At 38.4% G+C, this 12,631-nt stretch overlaps 1 protein-coding gene and 3 long non-coding RNA genes across 7 annotated transcripts in view; 2 read left to right on the forward strand and 2 right to left on the reverse strand.

Moving 5' to 3' along the window:
- LOC105735279 (uncharacterized) overlaps positions 1 to 12,631 on the reverse strand; it is a 32,209-nt gene that overhangs the window by 2,729 nt on the left and 16,849 nt on the right. The gene's annotated exons all lie outside the window — the stretch shown is intronic.
- On the forward strand, positions 990 to 2,708 carry LOC105735278 (uncharacterized). 3 transcript variants are annotated; one of them, XR_015292607.1, is made up of 5 exons: positions 1,001 to 1,239; positions 1,314 to 1,538; positions 1,633 to 1,803; positions 1,948 to 2,153; positions 2,225 to 2,708. It is a non-coding gene; the product is annotated as an uncharacterized LOC105735278 (long non-coding RNA). The 3 variants fall into 3 exon arrangements; XR_015292606.1 differs by having other exon boundaries at positions 2,230 to 2,708; XR_015292605.1 differs by having other exon boundaries at positions 990 to 1,239; positions 1,633 to 2,153; positions 2,230 to 2,708.
- LOC147657339 (uncharacterized) lies at positions 5,196 to 6,511 on the forward strand. The gene is made up of 3 exons (XR_015292540.1): positions 5,196 to 5,439; positions 5,547 to 5,619; positions 6,159 to 6,511. It is a non-coding gene; the product is annotated as an uncharacterized LOC147657339 (long non-coding RNA).
- Positions 10,063 to 12,182, reverse strand: croc (forkhead box protein crocodile). The gene is made up of 2 exons (XM_012485735.3): positions 10,620 to 12,182; positions 10,063 to 10,413 (listed from the first exon to the last, which is right to left on the reverse strand). The coding sequence occupies exons 1-2, from the start codon at positions 11,987 to 11,989 to the stop codon at positions 10,287 to 10,289; spliced, it is 1,497 nt and encodes a 498-aa protein (XP_012341189.1). The 5' UTR covers positions 11,990 to 12,182; the 3' UTR covers positions 10,063 to 10,286.

Genomic DNA, 12,631 nt, shown 5'->3' on the forward strand with positions numbered 1-12,631 from the left:
TTCTTGTTTCTTGTTGTCGAAAAATATAAACGTATATAATCTCTTTTGCCACGTATCGTCTTAATGGATAGAGAAACGTTTGCTAGTTTATTCGTTTCTTTTCTTGTTTACCCGTCGTAGCACAAATTCCTTATATACCACATCAACAACACACCGGTTGAGCTATTATGATCGCTGGTAATGCTATTTTGAAGATAGGACGACCTGCGGACCAATCCGCGTTGTGTTCTCATTCTACCGTAACACCACAGGAGGCACTCGTGTACAATGGGCTTGCGTAAGGGCACACCAGATCCTATGGCTAAGAAACGCTCGATTTACCATGAAATCGGTGAATGTAGCAGTATGTACACTCGCTTCCCCACTGTCAGCACGATGATCTTTTTCAGGGGATTGTGTTTGAACAGTGAGAAACTTGTTTGTATCAATTCATTTTCAATTAATTGTTATTTAATATATTTTTTTTATCAAATAGATCAAAGGAAAAATTCGTTATTATGTTTTTTGACAAATTAATTTTGAATTGTCATTTTTTCGCGGTTTATCTATAGTTTTTATTTCTATGGTTAAAGAATCTTATTTATGTAATAGATTACATGGACGAGGAAATTTTCTATTTTTATAAGATTACATCGATATTAAAGTACAAAAAAGTTAGAAAATTCTTTACGATCATTGATAATTGCAGTGTAAGCGTAATAACTCAATCTGACGTAAAAAAAATGTAAGTCGAACAACGATGTGGTTACCTTCTCACGGGAACAAACACGGCGTAACTATCGGAACACGAACTCGAAACAATCAGCTCATTGTCTGGCTCTCATTGTATATCTTTCTAGGCCGGGAGGATCGTATCCACGGGTCTGAAGGTGCATCCACATACAATACATACGCGCGATGGGCGCGTAACAATACAATCGGTAGGCGACAGGGGGATATCACGCGCACCACTGGCCACCGGCAATGACTTAATGCTATTTGGAGTCTACAGTTCTCTTGCACGCCATTATGCACGCGTGGCGAGTGTACTCGTCCGTGAATGCCGTAATATCAAGACTAAAAAGAGACGCCGACACAACGGAAATGTTTACGGTTTCATGGGTTGCTTTGGATTGCTTAGCAGGCAAAATGTGATAGATTTCTTTGGGATGATGTTAAAGATGTAAACCCATATGGCAATCCTTTTGTGTGTAATATATTCAATGAAATGGAATGTTCATTTGCAGTTGACACTTAGAGGTTGTGTATTTTATCAAATTACAACATATAATTTTGATTTTCAAATTAATATTCATCTAAATATATATTGACAGAGATTTAAAGAAAGGAATTCAATTTACTGATGAGGTTATAGCGAAGATGTAATTCCAGGAAGCTGAATCCCTTGTTAATTTGAACGGTTTAATGGCATTCGGTGTCAGAATTTCGTGGGACGTACATACGTGTAAACAGACACGGTGTCAGGCAACGTACCGTACGGGGGTTGAACACCCTAAAATTAGCCCCGAAGCGGGATGCGACGCGTATACGCGAACGCAGTACGTATTGAACGTGAACCCACACGCGTAGAGAGCGTGAAAAAATGCTTACATTATCATCTGTAATTTCGTAAACATACCGTGGGTTGTACAGGGACTAGATTATGGGGACCCGTTGGTGCACCCGTTGCGGGTGGCCCAAGAAACGAACCATCTTCCGTAGTACGTTTTCACTTTGGGAAGTGGAAGGAGCATAAAAAAAGATTATGATTAAGGAAACCACATGTACCGATGCGTTAATAAAATGGAAGATAGTAAAAGATGTGTAATTATATTCGTATCGCGTATAATCAGAAAAAATATTAAACAAATTAATAATATTATAATTTTTGTTTTTATATTTTATGATATTTGACAAAAGATTAAATAAGAGAAAATATGTGACTTTAATGATTTATTATGTTTACAGCATAGAAAGAACGGAAATATATGGAATAATGAGCCGAAAAACGAAATGAAAACGCTCATTTCTGACAAATGTGAAAATCATGATATCAGAGGAATTATTTCGTTCCCCATGGTGTTCCAACTTTGTAAACAACGCAGGAAACAAATATAAAGTATTCACGAGCACAGCATCATTCGATGAAGTTGTATCGCGAGCGACAAGGATCGGTCGGTATACGTTAATTAATTGCCTATTTTAAATTCGAATTACCATGCTATAATAACGTGTCACGCGTTAGGATAGCCTCGGGGAACAATGTTATGGACGAAGAAGATAGATGCGCGGAAGGGATGGAAACCGGCAGAGACATCGATACATTGATGTTCCTTGGTGCATTGGTAGATGTGCCAATTAAATTCGAAATTACTGGCGAAAATGAGCAAATTGTTGCATACCAACGATGTGTAAATGTGCCTACCTATGTGTTCCTGGGAACGTTTCGCACAACCGATTTAGCATTTAACGTCATAATGACGTTTGCATTTTCGACTGGCACCATTGTTTACTTTATTTCGAATTAAACCACGATTAAGTGTGACCTCATCTACACAGATATCCATACAATGATCATTACGTTCCAATCTCCAATTGTTTAGAAATTTTTGACAAGAGATATTCCATTTATTGAATAAAATGATATTGAGATTGGAACGTTTTGAAACCAAAAATAATAAAAAAATTTATCTCTGATTGAATGATAGAATAATAATCTATCAGATAAAAATTTTAATTTCAAGCTAATTTAATATTCACATTTAATATTCAATTGTTAGTTTTTTTTTTTTTACCTAAAATCAATATGAAAGAAGTCATTAAAAAGAATGTTGTAAAACACAAGTTGACTCGGAAAGATTAATGATTACTATTATTATACGATAGTAATTTAAAGACAATATTAAAATTTAATCTAAACATTCAGTAATAGTTATAGTAGCACGTTTCAACGAACTGGTCACATTTGACATATTTTTTTTCAATAGAGATATTTATAATAAGTTTGGGCAATCGTACGCCGATAAAATCGCTTTCAAACGATTTTCACAATGGTGGTCGTGACAAGACGATGTGCTACATTCAATGGCTATCGATTTGTTCCTACAGATTCCATTGGATAGCAACAGACCTTCGTTCTTCACGCCGACTCGTACCAATTTCTATTTGTCCCTCCATTTTTCCTTATATTTCGATTTTTTTAAATTTCATTCCTCCTTTGTGTTCTTTTTCTCCCATTTGAAAGAAAAGGCAAGCAAATTTGCAAGGAAAAGAAAAATCAAGAGAGGGATAAAAATAGAGATGATTCGAAATATTGTAACTTCGTCGTACGTTTGTAATTGCCAATTTTAATTGGCTCCTGTTCGTTTCTCATGTCCATTCCGTTCTTTTTCCCCCGATTCTTCCCCGTTATCTGCGAGCAGTTTTTCCTTTTACCCTTTGCTCGGATTGCATCAGTGTGTTAGATGTAAATGAAATTCTATTTATCCACCATCACGCTCAACCAGACTCTTTCGTTCGTTTTTTTCTTGCTTTCTGTTTTCACATACATTCCCTTTTGCTTCCGTGTGACCCTGTCCATTTGTCAGGATACAACGAAATGGTGAATTTCGTTCGTTTCCGTGAAAGTTTGTTTTAATGGCACCTCTGGTCTGTTTCAACTTGCCATTGTTCCAAACTTCGAGGAGCTATCATTTTATTTGACTATCTTTCTAAAAGAAATATTATCAATTTTTATAATTTCTAGCCATAAATTTTTCTATTTAATAAGATGTGAAAAATTTCGCAAGACTTCATAAGATTTCTGATCGAAATTCAATTCTAAAATCTCTATTGCAATTTACGTGGTTCTAAAGTTCGAAGAAAATTTCACAACAAGGAATCAAGGTATCTGAACAATTTTAAGTTTTTATTACATTAGGATTTTTTCTTAAATTTTATGTTTCTTCACATCTATGCCAGAAACTCATAATCATAATCATTCATAAGGAGCGAGATAAATTTTACAAGTAGAACGAATGAAGAGAGAGAGAGAGAGAGAAGGAGCAACGACTACGACGATAGAAGCCGACTACGTGTATCGAGGTTAGGTCACGGCACTCCAGCAGCGATTCCAGTTTCGCGTTTTGCCGCGGGTCTCTGGGAAACGCACACCTGTCGTCTTTCCCCTGAACGAGCAGACGATGGCGAAGCCCCCTTTCTCTTCCACGTTTCTCTCTTCGATTCGCGGTACGTTCTTCTCTTTTCACCCTTGTCTCTGCGCTTGCTTCCTTCACTCGGATTTTTACGTCAAAAATATTTGTTGAATTACTAACGATGTGTATCTTTATGTGTTACACATCTATTTCTTTTTTTTTTTCAATGGAAATTTCTAAATGAAAGTTATATTTGTATGTAGTACCTATATTACGATAATAATTATATAACAATGATAGTAGATTCATTAGTCCTTAAAAACATACCGATGTTATTGTAGGCTTCTAGATTGTTTTAGGGAAATTCATCTAGCAATATATTATAGAAACAATAATAGGAAAAATTTTGATTCGAGTGATTTAAGAAATTCTTGATTTTCTTATTATAACTGATTAATAATATCTTATATAATAAGGATAAGTCATATTATAATTCAAATCTGCTGTATTTTATAGGAATTTTTATAATGGTTTATTGATAAAAAAAGGTTAACGTACCTCGTATTCCAAACGTAACATCTTTTTCTTTTTTTATAAACCGTTTAAAGTTTATCAATAAAAACAAATTTTCTTTAGTGTTTATTAGAAGAAAGACAAGAAATCGTTATTGGTTTCAACTCATGATCCTTTTTTTTTTTTGTAGTTTTTCGCTTTGCATAAACTTTCGCTGGCCAGTATGTATCTCATTGTTGGGTTACTTAGAAAAAAACGCCTTTACGTAAGTCGGAAACGAAGAAGATTTACGCTGTACGATTCTCTTTCTCTCTTCGTCCATTTCGTAGAGCGTACTGTTTGTTTAAGTAAGCCGACGGCCAAACTTTTTTTCTCTTTCGTTCACTTGTTTGAAATTGATGATTGCATGGAACCGCTAATTCCGCCGCAACGGTTACGCGCGAGAAACAAAAAAAAAATGAAACGATAGATGGGGAGGGGGGAGGGGGAAAGGATGGAAAAAAGAGAACAAAATGAAAGCAAGAAAACGTTGCAGCTTGAGCGTGCGACTAGCGTTTCCATCACCGAAATAATCGTCGTTCATCCATGGTTTTTCCAACGACGCAATGTTTACGCCACACGTGGGAACGTAGTCTCGATGCCATCAAACTTTTCAACTGTTTTTACGATGAAGATTCCTGTTAAAAGCGAAACTTTTTCGTAACTACGTTTCTTATAATATGATTAGTCGGTTAAACCGTACTCTTCTTACCGGCAATGAGTCACGTGACTTATCCACGTGATTAGGTTAGATAGTATTGAGTTCGTTCTAATAGTAAGTGTAGTCAAGAATAGAATATTTTTTATTGACAATATTTTCAATAATTATCAATAATAAAAGTTTTTTACCGCCAATGATAATTTTATGGTTTGAAAATCAAGATGAATTTGAACGGAAATCAAGTATTTCGTGAGAAGTGGGTTTTTCCTGTCAATTCAGACGCTTCATAATAAGGTACGAAGATTATTTAGGTTAAGAATTGAACGAAGGGATCGCACATTTTTCATCGCGTATTTGCACGCTGTAGGGTGAATAATTTTAAGTGTTTGCCATAGAGATAGAGATCGAGGGCTCGATGACTTTTGCACCCTCGAGTTCAGTCGCTCTAAAATTGCCCCAGTCTGACTCGGTTGCGGAACCGCGTGTTTGCTCGGTTTAGAGGCTAATGCCGGGCCGCCATCACGAGAGTTTACATTCCGTACAAATACCACTTCTGACGTTCGTCACTTTTGCCCGTCGATCGCTAATTCGATTCCGCCTTTGATAAAGTGGCTTATACAAGCAATTAATAAACTTCTCCATAGTTTCTCGTTAATTTAATTGACTTTGCATTATTATATACAATTTTTTAAACAATTTTAATTAAAAAAATACATATTATTTTCATACGTATTTGAATTTTCTCGTTTTCAAATTAGACAGACGTTCGAACAATAATCAATGAAAATGTGCGCGCAATGTGCATATTGGAACAAGACACGTTTACCTTCCAGGAGATTCTCGATCCTGGATTTTCCATAAACCGGAGACCCTAAGGCGGCTAGAACGGAATAGACTGACGCGTGCTCGAAGGGATTCTGCTAACTGGTCGATAGGTATATTCTCTATCTTTCGGCGAAGTAACGGATTGGCGGCACAGGACGTTCTAAAGCCTGGCTTTATCCGGAGCACGTGTTTCGGCAGATGCAGTTAAATACTGCCTCGAGCGAGAACCATCGAACAACTGAACGAAACTTTACTCGTTACAAAATCATAATGTTGTTTTGTTGGTCATGAAATTTTCTCTCATATTTTAACAAGTAAAAATTAATTATAAATAAATCTCTCGAATATACTTTAAATATAATCTCGCGTTATTTTAATAAAGAAATAATTGTTTATTGATAATTGTCATAATATATCCATATCAAAAGGAATATTAAGTTTTGATCTTCTTCAAAAGATATTCGTCAATTATATAATTTAATAATGAATTATTTTCAATATCTTTAATAATTGAATATGTCTTCTTTATATTTTATATAATCATGTAGTCTAACGAATATGTAATAATTTATATATATATATATAAGTATCAACATTGAAATTTGATGTTTTTTTTGAAAAATTTCTATGAATCATATACTTTAATGTCAGTACATTCAGCGTTGTGATCGTTGCAAAGAAAATTCCATTGAAATTACGCAGTTTCCGATGTCGTTCGATCGTTCAAATATCCGGAATGAACAGAGCCGGGCGAATGTTGCAAGATATTCTTACCTTTCCATTATCGCCCACGTCGATACGGTTCGCGGAGAAATAACGTTTCGCAGATCGCGACTAGAAATATAATCAGGATCGATCTCTGTTCGAAGAGATGTAACAAAGTGCCGCTCGAATGCAGCTCATGAACGGGGAATCGAAGCGTCTAGTCTGTTTGAAAATTTCTTGAAGCTTTTAAACGGGTTCAAGCTTTTTGTATTATTGTTATCGCGATCTCGACGATGCGCTGCTTTTATATCCCGTCCGCTTTTTTTTTTTTTTACGCCGTAAAATCGTTCGTTTTATTAATCCGATTCAAATGATTGTTTGTTTTCTTTTTCTTTTTTTTTTTTTTTTTAACTTTCTTCTCTTTTATATTTTCGCGTTTCCAACCTGTCGCGCCATTACGGGCGGAATAAAATGTATTTTTTTCAAGAGAGGAAATTTTTTCCACGCGATAACGGAATTAATTTTGATCGATGCCGCGGGTAATTAAACGGCCGTGTTGTTTTCGCAGGTGTTTATACCGTTTGTGTTCGTACCTGTACGAGTATACTTTTGTAAGTAGCCGGTTTTGTTGTTGAAAAAAAAAAAAAAGAGAAAAAAAGAACGAGAACAAAGTAAAAAGAAAGAAAATTGTAACGAAATATTTTTTTTTTCGAAGCTCCTCTCTTCCCGTAATATCAATAAACATTTTAAACCGTTGAGCCATAATAATAGTTTTACAAGTGTCGGTTGTGTGTCGGTATTGTCGAAATTTGTGGAGCAGGGAGGGGGAAAAAAAAAAGAAAAAGAATTGGATAAATCGAAAATTCATGCAAAGATATATATCTCGAAGAAACAACACTGTGTTCTCGTTTCGATTCATTACGTTTATTTCGTAAGGTTTCGTATTCGCATCGACTCATCCTACGTTAATAAGTTTGCGATTATTATTACTAATCGTAATATCAATATGTTTCTGTATATATAGATCTGTCTATTTATACATATATAGTTTTATCTATACAATCTATTATATCTATATATATATATATATACTCTTTTTTTTTTTAATAATATACACGCAGAGATCTATCTACGATACGATTCCGTTTTAATCGTGAATTATTCACATTATCCGTTTTCTCATATAATATATATATATATATATTCGTTGAACGACCAATCTCGTGCAGCCGAATCGCGCGCATCGGTTTACAAGGAATGACGTTACGCGAATAAATGCACAAAAATCGAGACACGCAATCCCTCACGCACAAGGAAACGATCATATATCACTTTTTACAAACAAATTTTATCACCGCCGTATGTCTCGTTCCGCTGATTTAATTAGGAAAAGTTTTATCGTTTCAAACGTGCAATTAGTGGAAACAGATTAAATATTTTAAACCGGGATATTAATCGATACATTTTAAAGCTTGTGAAAATGCAAATTATATTTTTGAATAGTGTATGTACAGTTGACATGTTTTAGAAAAAAAAAAAAAAACAAAACAATTTGTATCTCTCCCCCTATATGTCTATGAATTATTGTTTCTGATTTTTAAAACATGTATTTTGATTACTTGATATAATTTACAACGTCGCTTCCACTAATTGTACTAACCTCTTTTTGTCGCAAAAATGTTCAATGCGATTTCTACGAATTGTCGACGTGATTTTCTTTACGTTTAAATTCTTAATGAAATTTCGTAAATAATTATGATGATAATTAATAATAAAATAATTATTTATATCAAGCGTAATAATACACAATCAACTCTCAGCCCAATATTGGTATCCGAGATTAAGGAAGATTGATAAATGAAATATTAGTTCGAAATCAAATTATAATGATTGAACTTCATCGAAGCACTATTATTCGATTTTTGAAACACTAATATTTAATTTAAAGTTAAAAATTCTAAGTGAATTAATCTCGACTTGAATTCAGTTCAGATATTCAAATGTACCGTAAACAGCGAGTAATGAATTTTTGAAACGTTATAAAAGAAAAATTATTGAAAATCGTATATCAATATTGTAGCAGCATTGAACACCATTTTGTGTAATATTTTTCATTTTGTGAAATCCGTTTTTGCATGTACCAGCATCCATAGAGATTCGACTTCGCATCGAATCGGGCAAGGACGCCCATTTCCCGAAATATTTTTTTTTCCGTCTGATCAATTCGTTGCAAGTTTGCACAGTTGCACCGTATATAGGAGCCACTGCGTATCTCCATGCAAATACGATCATAGCGAAAAAAGAAATTTCGAACCGGTCAAAATTACCGTAGATCAGGAAAGAGACCTGCCTTTGTTTGCTCAGGTGACGACCATCATCATTGATATTCACAGCTGGTTTTAGGATACGTCTCGCGCCATACAAGCTTCCGATTCATTAATGAATGACTCTGTATGCGATAAAATTGATCACAAACCGAATGCATCAACGCGTCGATCTAATGTTTTCCAATATCACCGATTTATTTATAGTGCTCCTTCTATTAAATCTTTCGTGTAACGGAAGGAAAGAGGTTTAAAAGAGAAGTTTAAAGAAAAAGAAAAAAAGATGTTCGTTCGTTCGTTCGTTCGTTCGCGGGTCGTAGAAAGAAATGACAGAAAAAAGAAAAAAAAAAAAAAAGAAATTATCACGGTCTGGAGCGCGACCAATTCGAGGTTATGCGTCGATCCGTGAACTCCTTAGGCTGAAGTAGCGCACGTGTATTTGGTTTTTTTACGTTTGAAAAAGCATATAACGTGATCGCGATAATCATTCTCCGAAATGTCAAGTATCAGTCGGTAACTCGAGTTGGCATGCGACAACGCACCGTTGCCGATACCTTTCGTTTCTTGCTTCGGTATCTCGATCGATATAGAATTGTAGTATCGGGATAAGATTCGATAAAGTATAAAATGCGTCAAACTATTTTCACTCGGCTAAACACTAAAATCGAAGTAGAAATTGAACGCTGTTGAACGTTGAATTATTCGAACAATTCGGGGCAAATGTATATATTTACCTCGTGGCGAGAATCCCTAAAATAATTTTTCCCCTATTATTCGTTAATATTCATCTCCGCACCTACAACGAGCAGCTACGTGTAACATTCGCGATCATTCTTTTTTTTTTACGCGAAGGATAAAATATTTACAATTACGTATCGTGCAGTTTCTTTTTTTTTTTTTTTTCCCTCCGCGAATCCAGTTTTCTCGAATTATCGTTTACTTTCGCCCCGTTCCATCATGGATTTCCAGACTTATCTAATTCCATTCTTTGGCGAGGTCTTCCGTGCAGGGGATCCACTCTTGCTTCACGTAAACCAAGCTCGGGTCGTAGTGATCGGTGTGATGCTCTTCAAGGCCCCGGTGATGAGGCCTTGAATTTCGGTATTCTCAGTATTTGTGCAACGTGATGGGTAGATTGCCGCTGGTGTTGACGGTGTTACAGTCTTGATAGTAACGGTGGTACAAGGGTGGAGACGGGGCTGCACTCGACGAGAGCGGCGTTGGTGGGCTGGATCTGGAACGTGTCGATATTTTTCACGAATGTAAATTCCCAATAACGACCCGATACGGATTTCGATTTCAAAATTCCAACCAATTACGAGAAACAGGCGTTTCGCTCCCTCTCCATATTCAACCGTTGATTAATTACAATTACGCGAAAGCGTCTCGTGAAAAAAAGGAGAGGACGTATGTGTACATAATCGCGTACATCCCCCTTACCTGTAAAGTTGACAGCTTGGCGATTGGGTATCCTGATAAATGGCGGCGGCGTCAGGGCTGGCCGCCTCCTGATACCACTGCGAGTGGCCCGCCGTATTGTTGTGATTTCTCGAATTGTATTCCGCGTGATCCATTATGTAACCAGGTGTGGGCGTGCAGTAAGGCGCGTACATGGTTCCGGGCGGCGAGCCGTTGCTCCTGGACACGGAGCTCGTGTGGCCGTATCCGGTGGTCGCCATCATTGCCGCGACAGCGGCCGTCGTCGTGGTCGTGGCCGTGCAAACGGACGGCAAGTGATCTCTCGACACCACCCCAGCGCCCATCGACTCTCTGCTCGTCATGATCGAGTGCGAGTGAGGGTGAGGATGTTGAAGTCCGTGGGGATGATGCGTGTGATGCTGGTTCTCCCTGGTCATCAGAGCGGCGCTGTTCTCCCGGCTCGTCATTAAAGCGTCCACGCTGAAACTGGTCGGATCCAGGCCCATCGAGGACACGTCCTGGATACCGGCATCCTGGTGGACCTGATGAGCTTGATGCACTTGGTGGCCGAGGGCCGTCTGGATGACACTTTGCCCGGGCACAGCGACGGCCGTCGTCGTCGTCACTGCCGTTTTCGTGTCTTGAATAGGACTGTGGAGGCCGTACTTGGCCTGCACGGCCATACAGTGGCTCCCCGTGTCGTTCACGGGCTCTCTCTTCGGCTTGCACAGCGTCGTCTCCAAGGTGCCCAACTTCTTGGCCGACGTGTCCGACGGCGGCGGTATCACTATGTTGCTCGGCTTCGTCTCCTCCTGGCTACGTTGCTTCTCGGCCACGACCAGGCCTTGCCTCTTCAACGCCTCCTCCTTTTCCTTCAACGCGTCCTTCTTCTTGAACCGTCTACGACGCCTGAGATAGGAACCGTTGTCGAACATGTTGTAGCTGTCCGGGTCGAGCGACCAATAGCTTCCCTTCCCGGGTTTCTTGTCGTCCCTCGGCACCTTCACGAAACACTCGTTCAAACTGAGGTTGTGCCTGATCGAGTTCTGCCATCCCTGCTTGTTCTCGCGGTAATAAGGGAAACGTTCCATGATAAACTGGTAGATACCGTTCAGAGTGATCTTCTTGTCGGGCGCGTTTTGTATCGCCATCGCGATCAGAGCTATGTACGAGTACGGGGGTTTCACCATGTCTTTACCGGGATGATGGATATGTTGCTGGGTTATACCCGAGACTGGGTAACCTGCCGCCGTCGCGTACCCGCCGTAACGATATTGTTCGTAATATCCAGGCGCCGCGCCCACCCCGGGATACGACGGGGTCCCCATCCCAACGGGAACAGCCGTTGCATGCCTGTAATACGCATTCTGCTCGCTAAATAGCGTATGCATCTTTTAGATTGGACTAGACTCGCCTAGAATTTTCTAGATCGATCGCGCCACCTGTTACCCGTCAATTTAAACAAAATTTCTCGGATCACTGTTCGAACCAACGTACGAACAATCTTCAGAACAGTTTCGACATTCTTGTTATCGACATTTTATTTTATTGTACATGATATTTCTCTAGAAATATGGATCATCAATTTTCTCGATCGTCGAGTTTTCACTCACTGATTTCGATCAGTCACTTTAAGAAATAATTCAATTTACACACTTTGTTGTCACACACAGGCGAGCGTCGAGAATCCGCGATTACGAGGGATATATATACACTATGGAGATGGGATTGGAAAAAAATTTCTCGGTATCGATCGATCGATCGATCGACCGATCGATGCGGACGGTAGTCACTCACTTAATAATCGATACGGTCGAACGGCATCGTGTAACCAATCAATTCGATAGACGGTCGGCGAAAATTATCAATTCCGTCGGCGGGAGACGGTGGTTCGTTTACTCGTTACCGGTTTAAACGGTGTTTTGTTGACGCTTCGGAATATCTCTCTACTCTGTGCAAGTTAGTCTCGTCGATCGGGGAAGACAGGCGCGGCGTGGTGCGAGACAAGGGTGCATCCAGTGGTCGATGCGAGG

Source organism: Apis florea, unplaced genomic scaffold (genome assembly GCF_048593485.1).
Source record: "Apis florea isolate Af1SG1 unplaced genomic scaffold, ASM4859348v1 contig_3170_pilon, whole genome shotgun sequence".
Classification (NCBI taxonomy): Eukaryota; Metazoa; Arthropoda; class Insecta; order Hymenoptera; family Apidae; genus Apis; species Apis florea.